This window comes from Staurois parvus, unplaced genomic scaffold (genome assembly GCF_062004578.1).
Source record: "Staurois parvus isolate SC_StPar_1 unplaced genomic scaffold, SC_StPar_1.0 ptg001451l, whole genome shotgun sequence".
Taxonomy (NCBI): domain Eukaryota; kingdom Metazoa; phylum Chordata; class Amphibia; order Anura; family Ranidae; genus Staurois; species Staurois parvus.
This window is the reverse complement of record NW_028319247.1, coordinates 518233-540583: the sequence shown is the minus strand read 5'-3', so window position 1 is coordinate 540583 and position 22351 is coordinate 518233. Positions and strand designations below refer to the sequence as shown.

General features: G+C 42.8%; 1 protein-coding gene across 1 annotated transcript in view; it reads right to left on the bottom strand.

The window, feature by feature from the left end:
- Window positions 1-208: 208 nt before the first annotated feature.
- KCNG1 (potassium voltage-gated channel modifier subfamily G member 1) overlaps window positions 209-22351 on the bottom strand; it is a 46805-nt gene continuing 24662 nt past the window's right edge. The window contains exons 2-3 of the mRNA XM_089662265.1: window positions 12775-13575; window positions 209-7202 (exon numbers count right to left, since the gene is read on the bottom strand). Coding sequence (XP_089518391.1) covers window positions 6432-7202; window positions 12775-13533 — 1530 coding nt within the window. The 5' untranslated portion in view covers window positions 13534-13575 and the 3' untranslated portion in view covers window positions 209-6431. The remainder of the gene's footprint in view (window positions 7203-12774; window positions 13576-22351) is intronic.

Below are 22351 nucleotides of genomic sequence, written 5' to 3'. Positions count from 1 at the left end.
ACTGTCACAAACATTCCAATCCCCCTGCTAACCAGTTAGGGAACATCTGTGTTTTCAAATGACTCACTGTGGCTTCTAATCCTCCATATGGAGGCCTGTGTACTGAAGAGCGCTCCGCAGGATGTTCAAAGGGAAATTGCAGTGCAGCCCAGCTCTACATTGTGACTGCCCAGGGTGAATTGTTTACATACACCACACAGGAATACTCTCATTTTTACCTTTTTATTGAACACGGTCTGGGTTTCCACATATGTACATCTATTTACAAATAATCTCTTATAAATAAAAGTATTTATGGCAAAAAATATGACTTTTTTTTTCAATGCAGTAGTATTCTTTATGCCCTGAAGCAAAAAAATATGCTATATTAAAGCTATGAACTGCTCAGAGAGAGACTCTGATTGATCATCTTTTCTTGTGGACAAAGGATTAGCAGTAGTCTTTAAATGCTTCCATCCGCAGTACGGCACTTCTTGCAGCAGTAAAGGAGTTCTGGACGGTTTGTTTTAGGACTATGAAAACAAAACCTGTACAGGATATCAGCTTAATTTGCCATGCTTAGCTATGAAAATTTGGGCTCCAGCCCTGAAGGATTACATGCTGCAGGATAACCTTGAGTAGTCAGGAATGAGAGGCAGCCCATTCCATACTCCTGAGGAAGAAGCATCAAGGTCTACAAAGCTTCACACAACTGGCCTCCACTGAATATACCCAATACTGTATATACAAGGTTACATTCATTGGAACTGTGTGCTGGTACTCATTGAACAAAATAAGTAAAGTGCAGCGCTAAAAGGACAATTAGAGAAGTTCGATCTCCAAAGTTCGATAGAAAATCGATCTAGACACACACATAAATGTTCATAGGATCAAGCAAATGATAAGTGAACACAGCTGAAATCGGGTCCGATGGTCAGCATCCCCTCTGAAGATGTGCCTTAGTACGAAAGGCCTCAGGAGGAACTGACAGCCTGTGACGCCTCTTTACCACCCAGACCACGTGGAGGTCTGGGTGTTTGCTGTTTTAAAGGGTCAGTAACATACTTTTATATACATTTTTATTTCTGTGTTCTCTGGCTTACTGCCAGCATTATTACTGACCTGGGTTGTTAACCCTTTCTTCATCAATAAATTTTGGATATACTACACTATGGGTACTTTTCCATTTTTTACCCCCCACTGAGGGGTCGGCAGACACAGCTACATATCACCCAGAGGAGGGATACCTGTACCTGGAAGGGACATGTGCCGTGAGTGATCCATTCCAAACTAAGGAGACCATATTAGCCCAGCAGATCGTTTGAGGACATCTCTCCCTGTGGGATATCGGTACTCGTTTGATTGGATACATAACAAAACGCGCATTCCCTATGTGCGGTCGGTGAGTGTGCATTCTTGCCATTTCCTGGACCCGATTCCAGCTGTGTTCACTTATCATTTGCTTGATCCTATGAACATTTATGTGTGTGTCTAGATCGATTTTCTATCGAACTTTGGAGATCGAACTTCTCTAATTGTCCTTTTAGCGTTGCACTTTACTTATTTTATTTATACCAAAGGTGGTTGTGATCATCTTTAGTGCTATTAGCTGCTCACTTGAATTTCTATTAGTAGCGCTCACTTTTTCTGTATATTACCTGGTACTCATTGAACGTTTGTTCATTTCTGTATATATCCAACATACAACGTGACTGAAGCTGAACAAAACACAGCACTTGTGTCCACCACAGCTCAACTGTGTCAGGACCAGATTTAGACTTCCTGTCCCACTAGGGACACTTACACGTGCCACCCCCCTACTTATCCCTATTAGCTGGCTATCCTGAGTATTACACTGCTAAATGTGGTGCACCAACATGAAAATTCTGGTGCCGAAACCGAAAATGCAGGATGCTGAAACTGAAATGGACAGTTTTTAAACAATATAATTGTATTATATTCAACTTTTTAATTCATATCATGAATTTAAATGAATATAAATGTAAAAAATACAATCCAGTAACGTAAAATAACTTTTGACTTAATTTTAATTTGTGTACAGCGTTGCATGACTGCGCAATTGTCAGTTAAAGTAACGCAGTGCCGTATAGCAAAATATGGCCTGGTCAGGAAGGGCATAAATGTTCTGGAGATCAAGTGGCTATTGGCTAAATTAGAAAGAGATGTACTACCTTGTGGTCAGTAAATAACAATGCTCTCTTTCTAAATAGCATGCATAATCACTCAGTGTTGTATGTATTTTCTTCTTTGTCACTTAACTCTAAACTTCCCACAGGTAAGGTATGCAACATGATGCTGTTGGAAAGATCTCCAGCTGACCTTCTCTTTCTCAACTATATAATATAATGTAGATCCCATCAAGGAGAGACGTAGCCTGCTCTCCCAGAGCTAGCCCCTTAAATGATCCATCACCCGGTGTGTGGCCACTACCACTGGGCATGCGCAACTGCAAAGCCCAGCGGAGTAGCCACTACCACTGGGCATGCGCAACTGCAAAGCCCAGCGGAGTAGCCACTACCACTGGGCATGCGCAACTGCAAAGCCCAGCGGAGTAGCTACTACCACTGGGCATGCGCAACTGCAAAGCCCAGCGGAGTAGCCACTACCACTGGGCATGCGCAACTGCAAAGCCCAGCGGAGTAGCCACTACCACTGGGCATGTGCAACTGCAAAGCCCAGCAGAGTAGCCACTACCACTGGGCATGTGCAACTGCAAAGCCCAGCAGAGTAGCCACTACCACTGGGCATGTGCAACTGCAAAGCCCAGCAGAGTAGCCAATACCACTAGGCATGTGCAACTGCAAAGCCCAGTGGACTAGCCACTACCACTGGGCATGTGCAACTGCAAAGCCCAGTGGACTAGCCACTACCACTGGGCATGTGCAACTGCAAAGCCCAGCGGGGCAGCCACTACCATTGGGCATGTGCAACTTCAAAGCCCAGCGGAGCATCCACTACCACTGGGCATGCGCAACCGCAAAGCCAAGGCATCCTCACTGTGCAGCCATGCCTCCCCCCCTGAAGGAGGAGGGGTTAGCATGACCCATGGCTCCCCAGTGAGAACAGGGCAGGGCAGAACCAGGATGTCACAGCCGCACCTAATCCTTTTATGTACTGCCCAGTAGACAGCTGGTAGTGGCCGAATGCCCATGGGTCGCAACAGAAAAGCTATTATTGGCACCTGTATTGGTTTACTTTTTCCTATCGGCAAAATGCCAAAAGGGCTATTTTGGACGATATGATTTGGCTTCCAGAATTTCGGTGTATCCCTACTACTAAAACTAGTTGTCATAGTCACACAAGTCATGCCACGTCTGGGAATGGAAAGCTGGGAAAAGACATCCTGATCACTGAATTAGAACCTAGAATCAATGATTAGAAGAGTAGTTCAAACTGTTGCCCTACTCTGCTAGCAATTTGGTTGTGTGTACAGACCCAGATTAGGTGATACCTTATTACACAGTACAATATTCCACCACAAAAATGTTCAAACTATAGAGGAACAGCAACAGCGATGACCTGTGCAGTAGCAGGCAAGGTGGTAGTCTGGTACCTTTTATTATATGCAGGAATGTGCTAGTGGCAGCATGAGTGGGTGGTTGTCTGCTGCCCATGGCAGTTTTGCTGCCTTTGCCAATTGCCTATGCAATCCAGCTCTGCTCCTCTATACTGTAATTAACTACAAATAACAGACCTAATAAACAGACTGCTCGTGCCGGCCTAGAGCATTCATTTAAGGGCAGATTTAAATAATGAAAATAATAACCCAGTTGCTAAGGAAAACACAGTTCTTCTTCTGACAAGTTTATTCGGGAGGCATCTGTGGCTGGGGGTGCTACGAGCAGCTACAAAATCACTAGATCACTAAAGTACAGAGTACAGGTAGAGAGGGTTCATGGCAAATGTATGCAAGTGACCTACTCCAAGGGGGAATGGACTTCTGCACAAACACTGATTTTACATGGCAACTGATTGTTCTGCTTTGGAGTTTGAAGCATCAAACAGGAGCTGGTACAAAAAAGGCAGTGCCCTCTAGGGCAGGGTTTCTCAACCAGGGTTCTATGGAACCCAAGGGTTCATCCAGAGGTTGCTAGGGGTTCCTTGAGCAATTTCTGCCTGTCAGATAAATGCCCACTGACACCATTGTTGTTTTTAGCTATGGTTAATGGGGTAATTCTTCCCCATGTCTTTAAGTGTAAGGAGCATTCTTTCCACTGACTATCACATTAATGTATCATGAGTTGTAGATCTAGTAATTTTTAGCAGGGGGTTCCCTGAGACTGGAAATTTATTTCAAGGGTTCCTTGGTGTTAAATGGGTTAAGGAAGGATGCCCTGGGCCCCAACCTGGACCATTCTACCCTCTGATCCCGACGTAAGGAGCATGCTTCCCGCTGACCCCGACGTAAGGGGCATTCTTCCCACTGACCCCGACGTAAGGGGCAATCTTCCCACTGACCCCGACGTAAGGGGCAATCTTCCCACAGACCCCGTCGTAAGGGGCAATCTTCCCACAGACCCCGACGTAAGGGGCAATCTTCCCACTGACCCCGACGTAAGGAGCATTCTTCCGACAGACCCCGATGTAAGGGGCAATCTTCCCACTGACCCCCAATGTAAGGGAATTCTTCCCACTCACCGCCAATGTAAGGGACATTCTTCCCACTGCCCACCAATGTAAGGAGCATTCTTCCCACTGACCATCTATGTAAGGGACATTCTTCCCACTGACCCCCCAATGTAAGGGACATTCTTCCCACTGACCACCAATGTAAGGGGCATTCTTCCCACTGACCGCCAATGTAATGGCATTCTTCCCACTGACCGCCAATGTAAGGGACATTCTTCCCACTGACCGCCAATCTAAGGGACATTCTTCCCACTGACCACCAATGTAAGGGGCATTCTTCCCACTGACCGCCAATGTAAGGAACATTCTTCCCACTGACCGCCAATGTAAGGAACATTCTTCCCACTGCCCACCAATGTTAGGAGCATTCTTCCCACTGACCATCAATGTAAGGGACATTCTTCCCACTGACCCCCAATGTAAGGGACATTCTTCCCACTGACCGCCAATCTAAGGGACATTCTTCCCACTGATCACCAATGTAAGGGACATTCTTCCCACTGCCCATCAATGTAAGGGACATTCTTCCCACTGCCCACCAATGTAAGGAGCATTCTTCCCACTGACCATCAATGTAAGGGACATTCTTCCCACTGCCCATCCTGCTAATGTACTGTAAGCTGTAGATGTAGTAATCATTAGTAGGGGTTCCTTAGACTGCAAAGTTGTTTCAAGGGTTCTACTACTTTAAAAAATTTGAGAAAGGCTGCTCTAGGGGTTACTAGGAGTTCCTCAGGTAGTGGCAGATTCATCTCCTTTCTACAGTGACCACCAATGTAAGGAGACAATTTTCACCTAAGGCAATGCCTCTACAATAACCGCCAACGTAAAGGGGCTTTCCTACTCACCACCAATGTAAGAGGCACTTATCCATTAGCATAAAGGGACACCTTTGAAGGTCTACATTTAATTTTTGTTCATTATTATGATTTGTTTTAGATTTCGATTTCTATTGAGGTACAGAGCAAGGGGTATTGTAAAGTGCCACATTCTGGGCTCCAAATGCTGTAGCTATGCTACATTCCTTATTCCCTTATATTCCATAGCATGCTAATGTGTCATGAGATCTAAGTAAAATAAAAGTAAAAAAAAAAAGTTGAGAAAGTCTGCTTTAGACAAGCCGCCTTCCTTTTGCAGAGAATTACTGGTACAGTACCATAAAATCCTGCCACAGAGCAAAATGATTTACAGTATAGGAGCAAAACCTCAAAGCGCTCAACTTTCTGGTGTAGCTGACCCGACTTCACACTAAAGCAAGAAACCTTATGAAAAGTGCGTCTTAAACTATGGCCACCGCCATTACAACCTCCGCACCACCCACCTTCACTACTCCAACCATGCTTCATCTCTTGTAGATGGTAATGTACAGTGTAAGATAGGCATTCATCCAGATTTATTCCTCACAATCCTTCATTTTCATCTCTACGCTTTACCTTATGAAAGTTGGTGTTCAACAAGTGAACCCTATTTCCAGACCTACCCTGAAGCTCATACAAGCAGACACATCAAGGCTGTTGGATGATCACTTTGACGATGGTCTTATAGCTAAAACATGGTTTTCTAGAAGGTGTTTCTGCTAAAGATTTACGCTTCTAATGCTGCAACAGTTCTGCACTAGAAGAAAAGCATTTCTAGGCTGGCCAGTTGATTCATGTGAGCTGATATGTATGGTAATACTTAGTAATATTAATGGGGGGGGTAGCACTTTTTTTTTTTTTTTTAGGGAGGAGGCAGATAAGCCCATGTTACCCAACAGTCAGACAAGCCCATTTTAGCAGTAGTGGCTGGGCTGTGTCCCTCTCTCAGTCATTGTCTTTTGCCTCAGAAGACATGCTCTCAAACAGTATGTCACTTCCTTGCGAGTTATTGCTTAGCTGCGACTTGCTCTTCAGCAGCAGCTGCGCCCTCCTGCAAATGAGTCTCTCTTGTTCCTGCTTTAGCTCGATGTAGGAGCGAGAGAAAGTATGGAAGATTGAGGTTACAGGGAAAGCCATCAGTAAAATTCCACTTAGGATGCTGCTAAGAGCTACCACCTGGCCTGGTATGCTCCTAGGCACCATGTCACCATACCCTACTGTTGTCATGGTGATCACAGCCCACCAATAGCAAGCAGGGATGCTTGTGAACTCCTGTGAGTCTGCCATCTCGTTCTCAATCAAGTAAAGCAGCGGGGCAAAAAGGGCAATGGCTACACATAGGAAGAGGAGCAGCAGGCCAAACTCGCGGGTGCAACGGCGGGCAGTGAGGCCCAGAGTCTGTAGCCCTAGGGAGTGCCTAGCCAGACGCATCACATACAGGATCCTCAAGGCACGAAGTATGCGCAGCACAAGGCCCACTTTATCCAGGTAGATGTTCCCAGTTCCTGATTTCTTCTGCCCCGCCGAAGTGTTGTCCACGACCAGCGTGATGTAGTAGGGCAGGATGGCCACAACGTCTATGAGGTTCAGTGGCTGCCGTAAGAATGCAAACTTACTGGGCGCCTGGATGAAGCGCAAGGCGAATTCCAGAGAAAACCAACCCACGCAGACTGACTCCACAATAAAGATGTTGTAGCACATGGTGGAGCATTCCCCCTGGAAAGAAATATATTATTGTGTCAGAAATAGAATTCAAATATTACATTTCAATGTTGATCTGTATGTTGAAGAAAACAGCATGCCACTAAGAATGAGGGTATATGTAAAAGGTATTTATTAAGGAAGGAATATATACACACACACACACACACCTGTATATATACTGTGTGTATATATATATATATATATATGTGTGTGTGTGTGTGACTTTGAATGTGGCATGGTTGTTGGGGCCAGACGGGTTGGTCTGAGTATTTAAAAAACTGCTGATCTAATAGAATTTTCATGCACAACCATCTCTAGGGCTTACAGAGAATGGTCAAAATATGAGAAAATATCAAGTGAGCGGCAGTTGTGTGGAGGAAAATGCCTTTTTGATGTCAGAGAATAAGCAGACTGGTTGCTGCAACATTCACATGGTAGGGTCAGAATTTGGCATAAACAACATGAAAGCATGGACCCATCCTGCCTTGTATCAACAGTTCAGGCTGATGGTGCATTGGTGTGGTGAGGGATATTGTCTTGGCACTAGCAAGGTGGACCTAATAAAGTGGTCGGTGACTGTATGTATCTATCTATCTATATATATATCTACATATATACATACACACACACACATATATATATATATATATATATATATATATATATACATACATACATACACACACACACACACATGCATATATAAGATATATATAAGATAAGTCCTTAAGTCCTCATCATGAAGCATCAGTTGACCCTGTGAAAGGCAGTCTTGCCCCACTGACTCTGAATAGCACCATGGGTGAAACACATTAAAGGATCAGGTTCAGCATTTATGAATAATGTTCTTGTCACAAAGTGTGAAGAATTAATTAAAAATAAGACCTGTAGCAATAAAGGTCAGGGAACCTAGTCAGCTAGAAATGTGTCATATACTTCCACATCATGTTGTAATATGTGATGGCCTTTGCCAAATGGGTAGTGGCTGCACCTTGGGTGCTACAGCTCGATATTGCAAAACAAACTGTGATCACGGGTACTAGGACTGGCCAGGATTACTTTCCAACATTAGAGCCAATCAGACTGGCAGACCATCAAATATTTATACAATGTTTGTTTATTGGAACAAGAATTATCTCCACAAAGCAAAATCAATAGAAAAAAAAAAAAAAGAGCTGTACTTATTAATCTCTATATTTTAATATTTAGCCATTACAGTGGTTAACCCGTAGATATACCCACTGATGTGACAAGCTTTAGGTGATACACAGAGATTAAATAAATCTTCCTACAAATTATACATGTTTATCTACAGCTCTCTCATCTACAATCTTCTAAAACACTAAGGTAAAATGCTATCTGACATCACACACTGAACAGCACAAAGCAGAGAGCTGAGTGTAATCTGAGACCTGAGTGGAGGGAAAGTGCATATCCTCTTTACAGTTTGATAAGAAAAACATACGCAACTGAGGAATACCATCACCTGGTGTGTGCTGGTGAAATGTTGGGTGAGGCATCTTAAAGTGGAAGTAAACCCAATTTTGTATCTTTAACCTACAGGTGAGCCTTTAACCGTTTCACGACCGTCCTAAGGCAGAACTACTGCTACAGGGTGGCAGAGCTGCGCAAAATCACGTATATATACACAACAATATATATACCGCCATTTGTAGACGCTATAACTTTCACGTAAACCAATTAATTTACACGTATTGGGATTTGTTTTTTAGCAAAGACACGGAGCAGACTACATGTTGTCCTAAATTTATGATGAAATTTGATTAAATTTCTTTACTGGATATGTTTTATAGCAAAAAGCCAAAAATATTGTTTTTCTTTTTCAAAATTGTCAGTCTTTTTTTGATTTCTAATGCAAAAAATAAAAATCACAGAGGTGATCAAATACCACCGAAAGAAAGCTATATATGTGGGGGAAAAAAAAGGACAAATTTCATTTATATACAGCGTTGCATGACCGCGCATTTGTCAGATAAAGTAATGCAGCGCTGTGTCGCAAAAAATGGCCTGGTCAGGAAGGGGGTGGAATCCTCAGGAGGGCGAGTGGTATATCAAGCTTACCTGTAGGTACTGTACTGCACTGTTTAGGAGATATTTACGGTAGAAGCACCGGTGATGTCATCGGCGCATGCGCACTGCACCCTCAATGGACTGTGTGCTGTCCATTGAGAAAGCCATGCCGCGTCCGAAACTCCCTCTTACATGCACAGGAGTAACAACATCGCAGCTCGGCCAATCAGATGGCTGAAGCTCGCTAACCAGGAACGAAGAACTGGTGAAGATGGAATCCTTGGGGTGCTGTAACAGTGCTCCGCTGGAGGGCTTTGTTTTCAGGTAAATCCATTGCAATGCATACTGGTATATTATGCTCTTAACTTGTAGGGAGAAGATTTTTTAGATTTTTTTTTTTCTTTGCAGTTTACTACCACTTTAAAGTATATGTGAACCCTTACAAGCCATTCAGTTTAACATAGAAATGAATGGAAAAATGTTTGGGTGTGTAGATGTACTGTATAATTTATAAATAAAAACGTTTTTCTCTTTTTGTGGTCACATGACCCCGGTTTTCGGTCACATAAGGTGCTTAGTGAGCTGGGGGGTGGAGAATGAAGGGGGCTTTGTCAGCAGGAGGCAGAGAAATAGCAGTACATTGATCTTACCAGTGGCTGTGCAGGTCAGCACAAGTCTGACTAATGGAGGACAGACAGGCTATGCTCCCAGGTAGAATGCAAAAAAATAAAAACTGACTACACTGGGACGAATATGCTCTCATATCTAGTGTGGTCAGCTTGAAAAAAAGGAAATAAGGGGACTGTCAGGATCACCAGATATTTCACACAAAGGAAGCAATACACAGGGGACAGGATACTCTTTCATACATGGTACAACAGACACATATCAGGAATATGAAATGTTGGGGTAACATACACTTTAAATTGTTTTCTTGTAGTTTTCTCCAGAATGTGCATTTATTTGAATCTAAAATTGTCATGAAGGGCAGAAAGCAAAGTGTATTTAGAATTTCTAGTCGCACTATCGTCTCTGCACAGTTTAGCATGAGCAGACAGGTAAATGGGTAGGCTCAATGAAAAAGAACAAAGAGGCAAATCCTCAGCCTGGGATGATGACCTGACACTGACGCTGTGCACTGATGTACACTCCCATTCCAGGTAACTGTACACTGGTATAATATTGGCTTCACGGCTTCATTATTTCAATTAATTAAAGACAGATGGCTCTAGTTTATGTACAGGCAATAAAATGATGCTTTTTCTTTGTTCTCTGTACAGTGTGATTAATTGTCATTGCCTGGTTGAGCCAGAGAGGAATGGGAACATCCGCTGAGCTAAAGCCATTATCCACAGCTTAGATCTGCCAATAACCCTAATCAAGCGTTGGCATCAGAAATGGTCATGCGATACAGTTTGTGGGGAGTTATTACCCAAGACTGAACAAAATATTTGAAATTAATTTGGTGTGTTTGGAAAATACAGCAGTTTCGAGTAAAGCTGATCTGAGACCAACTCATTCACGCTGGCGGGAGCAGACAAAAAGCCCAGTAATCCACAATAATGAGATCCGGAGTTTCATCCCTACAGTGAACATTATCTACGTGGACTTTTTTTTTTTTTAATCTCTTCTCGCTTGTGTGGATGTCATGCGGGTGTTGTGGTCTACTTCCACAGTATAGTCGTGGCTCAGTTCATTACTGTCAGCAGCTGTAGAAAGTGGCAGGGTTTGATGCAAATGGCTCAAGTGTTTCATGTAACGCGTTATGGAACATGTCAGCCCTATAATTGACTAAGGCGATATAAATCTTTAAAACAACCAGTCAGCAAAATTGGAAAGTAAAATCCTATGGGCTACTGCACTTTGGGAATGAGAGTGGTGGTTAGCGATCATACTTGGTTTCCGTGAGATAACCCAGCAACATTTTTTTTTTTTTTTTTTTTGCAGCACATGCACTCCACCTCCCCTTTTAGCCTAAACAGGAACTATTCAAATAGTACAAGTTCTTGGCACCTGCCCTGTCATTAATGTAGAACAGTTTCTGGATATGGGCAGCACAGTAGATAAATTGGTAGCACTTCCGCCTGGCAGTACTAGGGTTGTCAGTTCAAATCCCAACCACAGCACCACCTGCTTGGAGTTTGCATGTTCTCCATGCCTGCGTGGGTTTCCTCTGGGTACTCCGGTTTCCTCCCACACTCCAAAGACATGATGGTAGGTGAGTTTATTTCTGTCCAAATTGGCCCTAGTATGTATGCATGTGAGTTAGGGACCTTAGATTGTACACCCCTTGAGGGTTAGGGAATGATGTGACTGTACAATATATATGTAACGTGCTGCGTAAATTGATGGCACTATGTAAGTACCTGAAATAAATAAATATCAGTTAGGTAGAAGCAAGATAGTCAGCAATCTCTAATCTGTAACTCTGTATTTTGGAGGTACAACTAAACGAAAATTTAAAGTTTTTTTGTTTAAAGGTCATTTATACCAAGGAAATGCATATGCTGCACATTTTTGAACTGTTGTTTTAAAAATGCTAAGCAGGCCCGGATCTAGGTGGGTGCTGGAGTGGGCTTTGCCCCTCAGAATTTAATTGTGCCTCCCAAGGTCTCTAAGAGTGCATCCACTAATCCACGCAGCACTCTGATTGGGACAATTAATGCAAGGGGGACTCTGATAGGGGCAACTGATAGAAGGGCAACTCTTGAGTTGGACAGTTGAATTAAGGAGCACTCTGATGGGGACAATTAATGTAAGGAGGCACTCTGATGTGGAAAATTAATGTAAAGGGGACTCTGATGGGGAGAACTGATGAAAGAGTGGCTTTGATGGGGGCAGTTGATGTAAGGGGCCACTCTGACACAGACAGTTGATGCAAGGGACACTCTGATGGAGACACCTGGTGCAAGTAGGCACTCTGATGGGGACATCTGATGTAAAGGGGAACTCTGATGAGTACCCATATGTAAGGGGAGGGGGCCTGATAAGGACACTTGATATAAGGAGGCACAGGATCTGTTTAATCATCCTAATCTAATGACAGCCAAATACATACTAGCATTCCTTGTTCGCTCTTGCACTGACTGCGCTACCTGTAAGATTTTATTTCCAGGTTGTCTCTAGTAGAACTGAGCTGAGTGAACAGGGAATACGGTCTCCCTGCATCTTGGTCAAACTGTTGACATTGTTCCCCCTGGGTTTTTATAATGCACCCCCAGATCAGATAGACTAGATCCGGCCCTGACGCTAAGATATGTATGTACTCCGAGCTACTTGTATCTTTGGGTCCAATTCTTTTATTGGTTTATACAGAAGGTATCTTCTACTTGTAATTTTTTTTTAAATTATACATTTGTCTTGGATTGCCCAGGGTGGTGGCAGGTTTACTTTAGAGACAACCTACAACTTTTAATTTCACTCTCAGGATTGGGTTTTTAGTAATCCAACTGAAAGTCGCTCAAATCTTGGAATGTGAAGCAGGATTACGCGAAATTTCCGTCAAGCAGTGATTTTTAATGAAATTGTTGCATTACAAACAATTAGTTCTTACTTTTTCCTCTTCTTCCCTCAACTCGGGCATGGTGCTTATGGAGAGATTCACTGCTGTGATTGTCACAAATAAGACTGACAAGCAAGCGAAGATTTTCCCTGGAAGTCCAGACTGTGGTTTCTCCACCATGTCCCTGAGATGACGCATGCACATGTTAAACCGGGTCTCATCCTCTGGCTCAGAGACATTTTCATTCTCAATCAGCTCATCCTCCCGGAGGTTGAGCTCGGCAAACTCTTCCATTTTTTGAATATACCGTCTTTTACAGCACCACTCTAAGCTGTTCTCCTCAATCCCCCAATAGAGAAGCTCCTCCTGGAAGGAAAGTGCGCACATCTCACGCAAGAGACGCAGTTTTCCTACACGCAGGAATGTCAAAATAGTCCTGAAGGCTCCAGGATTCCGATCGAAGAAAAACTCATTGCAAGTAACATCATAATCATCACATATGCTTAGGATCTCATCAAAGTTGTTGCACAACTTTAGCTGTCCCAGCCGTGTCAACGGGAACTCCTCCAGAGTGGTCCATGGAAGCAGGTACCTAATGCCACCAACATTTATAATGGCATGGTGCTTGCGGTCGTCCGGATGGATGCTTTTAAAGAGGTCCTCCCCTGGCTGTATGAGCTTAGCCCTTTTGTAAAATATTCCTTTCAAGGATTCAGTCTCGGTGAAGAAGTTGTGGTTGAACGATGTGTCAGAGGCGCAACTCAGCGCACTGTAGTCATAGTCCGAATTTTCCCCACCAAGAAGAGTCATAATGCCGGGAATCACATTCTGTGGAGATTTTTGAGGAGAATTCTGAAAAAGAAAAGAGAAATGCAGTTAATGTAACATTACATATTTATACAGAGCCAACATAGTCAGCAGAGCTTTACAGAAAATAAAGGCATTCACATTAGTCTCGGCCCCAGAGGATTCTAGATTTTACAATCCCTGCCTCAGAAGAGTTAGCATTTTAGACCAGAAGCCAGATATCCTGACAATGTATTTCTGGATTATAAGGAAACCTACATAGATATTGGAAGAACACAAACAGCAAACTCAGTCACTCACACCAAAAAAAAAAACTCCCTACTCTCAGCTCCGTAGTAAAAGTGCTAACCACATCACTACCTTACCTCATTATACATATGTAGCGCTAACCTCGCAGGGGCCAGTGATTTGTGTTCCAGGTTCTCTTCCCACTAGTGTAGTAACAGCCAGGCAAACAGCAACTTTCACTTCTCTACCTCAGAAACAGTCTAGGGGATTGCCTTTTTAAAAGTTTATTGCCGATTAATTTAGATGGGGGATATTTTAGGAATCTGAGGACACTATTCCCTTTGCAGCAGCTTCTTCGCAGTCCTTCAAACAAGAGGACATAAAAGTGGGTAGCAGTGGTACACCATTAGCAATGTCCCAGGCCAGAGAAGCCTTAACTCAGAGCGGCAGTGGTTAACAATAGCAACAGTCACTGAGATCCTTCCTCCCTTAGGTCTGCATTCACAGTATCCCCAGGACTTGGATGTCTCGCTCTGACTTAGGCTGGCAGACTCCTCTGTAGAGCTCTCAGATCAGATTCCCAGTGACACCCCTCTTTTGGTTCCCAAAAGACTTGTTGCAGGACAGCCCCCCCCAGCTAAGCACAGCTGGGATCTCTGTGAGACAGACAAAATCTTCATTAGGACTTCCAGGAAGGGATGGGAGCCCTCCAGCCTGGGAACCTCTCCTCCTGGGAAAAGTACCCTGCTCCCTGGGCTCCAGACTATTTATGCACTCCCACACCACCATCTGGGCATACTTCCCCAGGGATTGGCTGCAGGCTGCTTATTGGACTCTCTCACCCACTATGTTCTGGAAATCTTCAGAAAACTGGGGGAACCAATCAAACTTGCAGCCTGCAGGGCTCAGAGCAGCCTAAAGTAATAACATGCTGCTCTGCTGATTACAAGAGAGCCACAAAACTAAATTTGCCTAACTGGGAGGGTGCTACACATACACAGTATCCATTGCTAGAGAGGTAAAGTAAAACTACTAAGAAGAAGAGAATTTGCATTTCTCTTCTGCCAAAGAAAAACATCCTCTGTTTTTAGTGTTTATTTTGGTGTGCTCTGCTTGTACATATGCAGTGCAGTGACCCCAACTCCCAGTACCTGTAAGATACCAAGAATAGAGCCAGGTGTAGAAAAGGTGCAACTCTATCAAGATATATCATTAGGGCTACCCAAGAAGCAGTGGAGAAGATAGAGGTAGTGGCAATGGAGATCATCAGTACAGGAGGAAGGAAAACACGAATGCAAGACTGCCATAAAGTGCAAGTATTCATAGCATGATGGAAAGAGCTGCCATCGTTAATGTCCCTCATAGTTAGAGGCCAGCTTGTGAGTCAACATAGAAATACAATTTTTGTTTTTAATATTTGGCCCCCTTTAGGAATTAGAACTAGCTGCAACTCAAACAAATGTATTCTCATGTATCCTCTGACTCCAGCTTGAGAAGTTTCTTGCTATCAATGACATCGAAGAAAGCAGCACAAACTCTGCAGCGCCAGGCCTGTGACGAGGATACTGACTGTTTATTGACCAAAACAGTGACGCAAAAGAGATGGAGATAAACTGCAAGTCATAAAAAGAAGTTATTGCTGAACAGGAGATGTGAAAGCCTTATTAATAAAGCACTCTCATTATACAGATACAAGGAAATACTCAGAGTGAGCACATAGTATTACAGAACACTTTACTGTCCAGATGAATCTGTTTATTATACCTATAAGTGAGCCAAGAAATTTTGGGCGATAGCCACAAAACCCAAAGACTTTATGGGTAGGCCGCATACACCAGCAGAGGAACATACTGCTTGTAATAAAGTACAGACTACACTCTTTATCAGATAGTTACCTACATCATGGATCCGAATCGCCAATGGGTCCCCAGAGTTTATTTTTTTACTTTGAGGGAGCGAGGGCCTTAAATTGCTAGATATGCAATAAACTGTACAGGGAGCCATACCAGCTCGGCAATCCAATGTAGTATCTTAATTTGGCTTATATACAGCCTATTATTATTTAGAGCTGAACTCCAGGGAGATATAAAAGACACAAATTAATACAGCTCTGCAATCATGGCAGCATGACTAAATGGTGAGAACTTCCCTGACAGTACTAGTCGTTGCTTCAAATCCCAACCATGGCACCACCTGCCTGGAGTTTGCATGTTCTCCCTGTGCCTGCGTGGGTTTCCTCTGGGTACTCCGGTTTCCTCCCACACTCCAAAGACATGCTGGTAGGTGAGTTTATTCCTGTCCAAATTGGCTCCTGTCTAAATTGTCTCTAGTATGTGTATGTATGAATGTGGGTTAGGGACCTTAGATTGTACACCCCTTGAGGGTTAGGGACTGATGTGAATGTACAATATATGTATGTAAAGCACGGCGTAAATTAACGGCTCTATATAAGTACCTGAAATAAATAAATAATACTGCAGAAAAATTTAATTTTTAAATGAAAGCATTGCAGGTACCTAATCGTACCAGGTGTCAGCCTTGTGCAGTTCATATACAACAGAGCTCAGACTGGAAAAGGGAGGAGAAGCATAAGGAGCTATCGACTGTGCTGAATTTCTCAGGTGACCACAACATGCAGATCAGAATAAAAAAGCAAAGAATCAAAAAAATGAGCCCACCCCTTCACCGTCCAATGACTGGGGAAGAGACTAGACCTAATTGCAGTAGAGAAGATTAGGTCTTCAGGTCTGGGCTGTGGGGCAGCCTAGATAGACAGAAATATAAATTCATTTGCATGCAGTACAACTCCTATAACTGTATTTTATCTGTGGGCAGTTTGGAAGTTCTGTTGTACTTTTTGCAAATATTCAAATAGTGACAGAAAGTTATACATATAAAAGGCATAGACAGACAGAATATATATATATATATATATTTGTTATTCTGAAGCAAAGCAGACACTTTCTCTTTAGATATCATCAACTTTCCCTAGTGCATCCTTTTAGGTTCATTGCTTTTATGTTAGATAAGTGTTCTTATAATACCATGTTTGACTGATCGGCTGGGGGTATTGCAGACTGTGAGATAATGTCCAGTATGTACTCTGTGCCCTGAATTGCATGCCATGCAGATCTCTACTTTACCACCTATGATGTCAGCAGACTCGGACCACACGGTCAGTGCTCCATTGTTAGAATGTAATTTTTAATGAGGCTACATAGCCAATTCAGCCCAAACTCCCATTATTCCAGTCTGAAGTCTTGTGCAGCAGGGTAAGGACGCTGTACTGTACAGTGAACAAATTGGCTCCTGACTGGGAGGAGATGCAGGATTTGGGATTAAAGATCTTCACATCGGTTAATTCAAAGCTTTCGTCTGTTCCTGAAATCATTGGCTGCTTTCACAAAGTAATTGCAAATAGTGGAGCATTACCATGAAAACAATTATGAGCGTGTCCATGCCTGCAATGCCGCAGGTGGCTATTATTCAGTGTGGAAGCATTTCGCTCCTTCAGTTTAGCCACCAACTGAATGCAAGCCAGGAAAAAGGTATACCAGATGTGCAAACAAGGTTTTGTTTTTTTTATTGTGTAAAAAATAATCTATAAACTTTTACTTCTCCTTTCCAATTTGACTTTTCAGCAATTTTTCTAATATTTTACTCTAAGCATGGAACACAATTCACCACCTACCAATTCATCTTTACGGAGAACGTGAGCCATTCACTTCATTGCCTGCTTTTAAAGAAGATTACAATCTAATGTCTGCACCTTGGATCTGACCATATACACCCCTCACAGTTAGTTTGACTTAGTAATTAAAGAGTAACTCCACTTTTGTTGCCAAAAAACAAAACAAAAACACAACAACATTTGTGCCCTCTGGGTGATCACTGAACTTTGCAAGGATTTTAACAAACTCTGTTTCAGATTCCTTCCTGTTTCTGTTCGGAGGAAAAAGCTGAATGTCTGAAGAAGCCAAATGTGCAGAGTGAACCTGATCCGGAGTGACTTTTTAATATTAATCAGCTAAAGCACTTGCAGTGGATAGAAAGAAAACAAACAGAGGGCGCACCGGCCTAGTGCATTACCTAAAAAACATTTATTTAAGCCATAAAAATAGGTATTGTACTCACAAACGACAATTTTGTCAAAGGCACATCATGAAAGAACAGCTTTGTCCAATCCACACTATGTGTCTGTCCGCAATGGGAACCCTGTACTTCCAACAGGCTGACACATTTCGAGGACTTGCCTCTTCCTCAGAGCTCTTAAAGCCCACAAGTCCTCGAAATGCGTCAGCCTGTTGGAAGTCCAGGGTTCCCACTGTGGACAGACACGTAGGGTGGATTGGACAGAGCTGTTCTTTCATGATGTGCCTTTAACAAAATTGTAGTTTGTGAGTACAATACCTATTTTTATTGCTTAAATAAATGTTTTTTTTAGGTAATGCACTAGGCAGGTGCACCCTCTGTTTTCTATCCAGTACATTTGGACTTCCCTGTTCCTCTGAGAGCAGCGAGGAGTGCATATTCCAGGACATCCGAGATGTGGCCCTAGCCTTTAATGAGCCAATTCCCAAGCGCAGGAGTATTTGGGTCTGCTGTTAAAGCACTTGCAGTGTTCTAATGAGGAAAGTTACTGGGTCTGCATCTCTTTAGAAGTATTTAACATTTTAGGAGTATCTCATCCAATATGACATTTTTGTTGCAGAGGATGCCTAAAAACTGACTTATCTTAGTGCAGACTTCTGAGAAAATCAGTGAGCCAATCACACAAGCAGGAAGTGGCATTTCTGGGGACCTTATGCCATATTGCATTGAATTTTACAGAAAATTACAGAGTTGCGGGTAGTTTTTAATAACATTCAATTATAATATGGATTGTGTGAGAAATTGTGTATTTTTTTTTTTAATTTGACATAGTTTCCCCCCCACGAAAGTGGCATTATCCTTTAAGCTAAATAATGTGACTTTGTGCTTTTGAATTGTAAGACAAAAAAAAAAATCCCAATGTAAACCCTAAAAAAACAAAGGATGACCATAAAAACTTTGCAAAGATAAACACTGAATGCACGCCTCAGAATACGAATCTCTCCTTCACACACTGGCCATATTCTTCCTTCTCTTTTGTTAATTTAAACCAGTTATTTTCCTCTAGTATTGCTATTAATTAGGTTTTGTGCTCTCACATCCTTTAGCTGCTCTAGAAGAGAATTTGTTCTACTATTTGTCCACCTGCCTATCACAACAAGCACTTTAAATAATGCTTCAATTTATCCAGCTGCTCTGGCTTGCTTATATATTAAATTGGTGGTTTCTGGTATCCGTTACAGAATTTCCACTCACTTCCTGCCCCAATGGCAACACTTTACCAGTCAGGATTTGAGGAGAAGACTACTGAAGGTGCACCACGACAGTCTCTGCTGTGTCCCTCCTTCACAAGAACCTGACACTATGCTACTACGACTGTCCCTAGCCAGCAGGAGATCTGAAGCTTTTTATAAGCAGTACCCACTTCAAAGATGGCCACCAGGGCAGCAGCATCTAATCAGACAGCTGCTTCTTTGAAGAGACCTACGTATGCCTTGGAAGGACCTGCTTCTCCCTTAATATCTGCCCTCTCTGCACAGTGGCCACTGGACAGCACCACCCTTGCAGGGAGGCTGCACTGCATCTGCCTACAGGCCGACCCCTGATAATGCATGCTAGCTCCACTCTATGGCTTCCATCATTCCCTGCTTCTGCAGCTTACTGGGATATGTGATGGTGTGATGGGTTAATCCCAGGAGAATGCAGGAGCAGGGATAAGTCATTCTTGCCTAGCCATGAATGGCGGCAGGGGGCGGGGCTGGACAAAAAAAAAAGAAAAAAGAAGTAAACAAAAAGCACCAATTTACACTGCTGAGGAGAACAAAGTCCGGGGCGATGAAGCGGCTCTGGAGGGTGAAAGACCACCTTAAGTATGGCAGACCTTCTCTGTCCTTCACACAGAATGTCAAGATTAAAAAAAAGAAACAAAATGATGGTCAGAGATGTGGGGAAATGGAGGATGCAGCACAATCAAGTGAGAGCCAAAGATGAGAAGAATGGGGCTCTGTGTGGGACGCTTTGTCCCCACCACACCAGCAGTAAATTGAGTTCTCTGCAGGCCAGTCTGATTGCCTGGCTCCTCACAATGGACTTAGTTAATGGAAATGGGCAAGAGGTGATGATGGCCACGCTTTCAAGAATAGCTTGCTCTATAATACAGACCACTCACAATAGCAGGCTATGCCTGTTCATGACACAGTATGTTAACCCTTGGCAGGGAAAGCTGGGTATATATAAACAGTCTTTTATCACAAGGAGACACATCTGTAAGAATCACATCTTCTGGAAGAAGCTTAATAGACAACACATTCAAAAGGCTTTCAGATTAAAAAGGACACCAACTTCTCCCCTTTATTATCCAGTATTTGTATGGCTAATGGGATTCATTTTTTATTTTATATACAATATCTGTAGGGTCAGACATGTTAGTTCAGTGTGGGATATGAGTACATAGATGGCTGTAATACAGATTTGTTCTGTTATGATTCACAAAAGACCTGGAATATAACAAAATATAAGAAAACCACAGAAGGATCGAACTGAATTACAGTTTCCCTTTGGCATGACACTTGTCAGAATAAATTTACAAAGTATCAGAATATCTTTTCTTCAAGCTGCAACTTTGTTTTTTTGTCCCAGAAGTAAAGATCCAATGCCTTTAACCACTTGCCGACCAGTAGTCAAACTTTTACTGCTGGCCGATGGCTCTGTTGTTCCCCCACAACGTGGACACAACATGAGTTTATCAGCAGGCTCACAGTCAATGGTTTTGGCAGTGAATCTGATAGCTTTGGTCAACCACAGCACAGAGATCAGTGCAGGGGCGGACTGACCATTTGGAAACTTGGGCACTGCCCAAGAGCCCGGGGTCAGTAGGGGGGCCCCATGAGATGCCCCTGGTACCTTTTTCATAGGCTTTTTTGAGTTTGGGCAAGGACACAGGGGCCCCATGATCCCCTATTGCCCGGGGTCCCCATGAGTTGTCAGTCCGCCCCCGGATCAGTGTGTTAGTAAACACAGATCTGGCTGGTTCTTCTCCCTGTTCTCACTTAGCTCCGGTTCCCACCAGTGCAGCTTTGATATCATCAACTTCAAAGCTGACGTCGTTGTGGTTTGATGACACTCTGTGCAGCTTCATTTAACAGATGTCAATGCGAGTTGTAATGAAGTCGCACAAAAATAATGCAGGAACCTTTTTCAAAGTCACTGCAACATGTGTCACACGGGTGGTTCTATTGCCACGAATGGGGTGGGTCTTGTCATGCGACTTTTAACTCTCAAATTGCATGACAAGTGGCACTGGTGTGAACCAGGGATTACCATTCAGAATTTAGAATCTGGAGAAAAAGCCAGCCAGTCTGCAAGTAAAATCATATGTACATTATTTTATTGGATATGTTTTTATAACAGAAAGCAGAAAATATAGGATGTTTTTCTTTTATACAATAAAAAATGAAAAAAAACAAAAACAAAAAATAAAAAAATAGTGGTGATCAAATACCACCAAAAGAAGGCTCTATTTGTGTGAAAAAAAAAACAAAATAACTTTCATTTGTGTACAGTGTTGCATGACCGAGCAATTGCACGTTAAAGTAGCACAGTGCTGAATAGCAAAAAAAAAAATGACCTGGTCATGAAGGGAGTAAAACCTTCTGGAAGTCAAGTGGTTAAAATAAAACTTTACCCATAACAACTTAATAAAAAAAATAATGTTCTTTAGCAAGGAAATACATTCCATCTTATTAATTCTGCTACCAAAATGAGTGCGTGCTGCAAATTGCCTCCAGCATTGCTCCTGCTTCTTCTTGCTGGAGGCGGCCATTTTTTTTTGAAGCCCAGAGTCCCTGAACTGCATTAAATCTTTTGGTCAGCAGATCGACCTCTATAAATTCGGCACAGTGCCTTAAAATAGAGAGCAACTGAGCATGTGCAGAGCAGGGTGAGACAGTGGATTCTACATAGTATAGGCACTTATTTTTAATGTTTTACAGAGCTATACCAGCAAAAGGGGCCAGCCTGGAGTGATCTAACAAGACTTTCCCCATCATAAATATTGCATCTTCAGAAATCTGGTCTGTTTAAATACACATTTTAATAGCTTGCATTGCAGCATGGCAGAAGAATTTTCCCCATATGGTTTGTATATTCTCTCCCATGACATGTGAATGCTGCATAGTTGGTACTCCTCTCCTGTCTGTTCTATGGATTGTGTACATATAAGCTGTCTTTTTGACACACAGAGATGGGCAAGCACTGCTCCTAAGAGGAGGCACAGTGCAAACACTTCATTAGATGGCTATCGTATAATGCATATTTGCAGCCATATTGCTCATGCGTCAGTTTCGAGCCTTGCTAAGTCAAGGGGCCCTGTCACTAACACAAACCATCTCAGTAACTTTAGGGCTCTTTCACATGGGTGGTCGAGGGAGGGGTGGTGATAGATAGAAATGTTTTTTTCTACTTCCCCGCCACTGACCTGCATTCTATCACAGCCTGACTACCA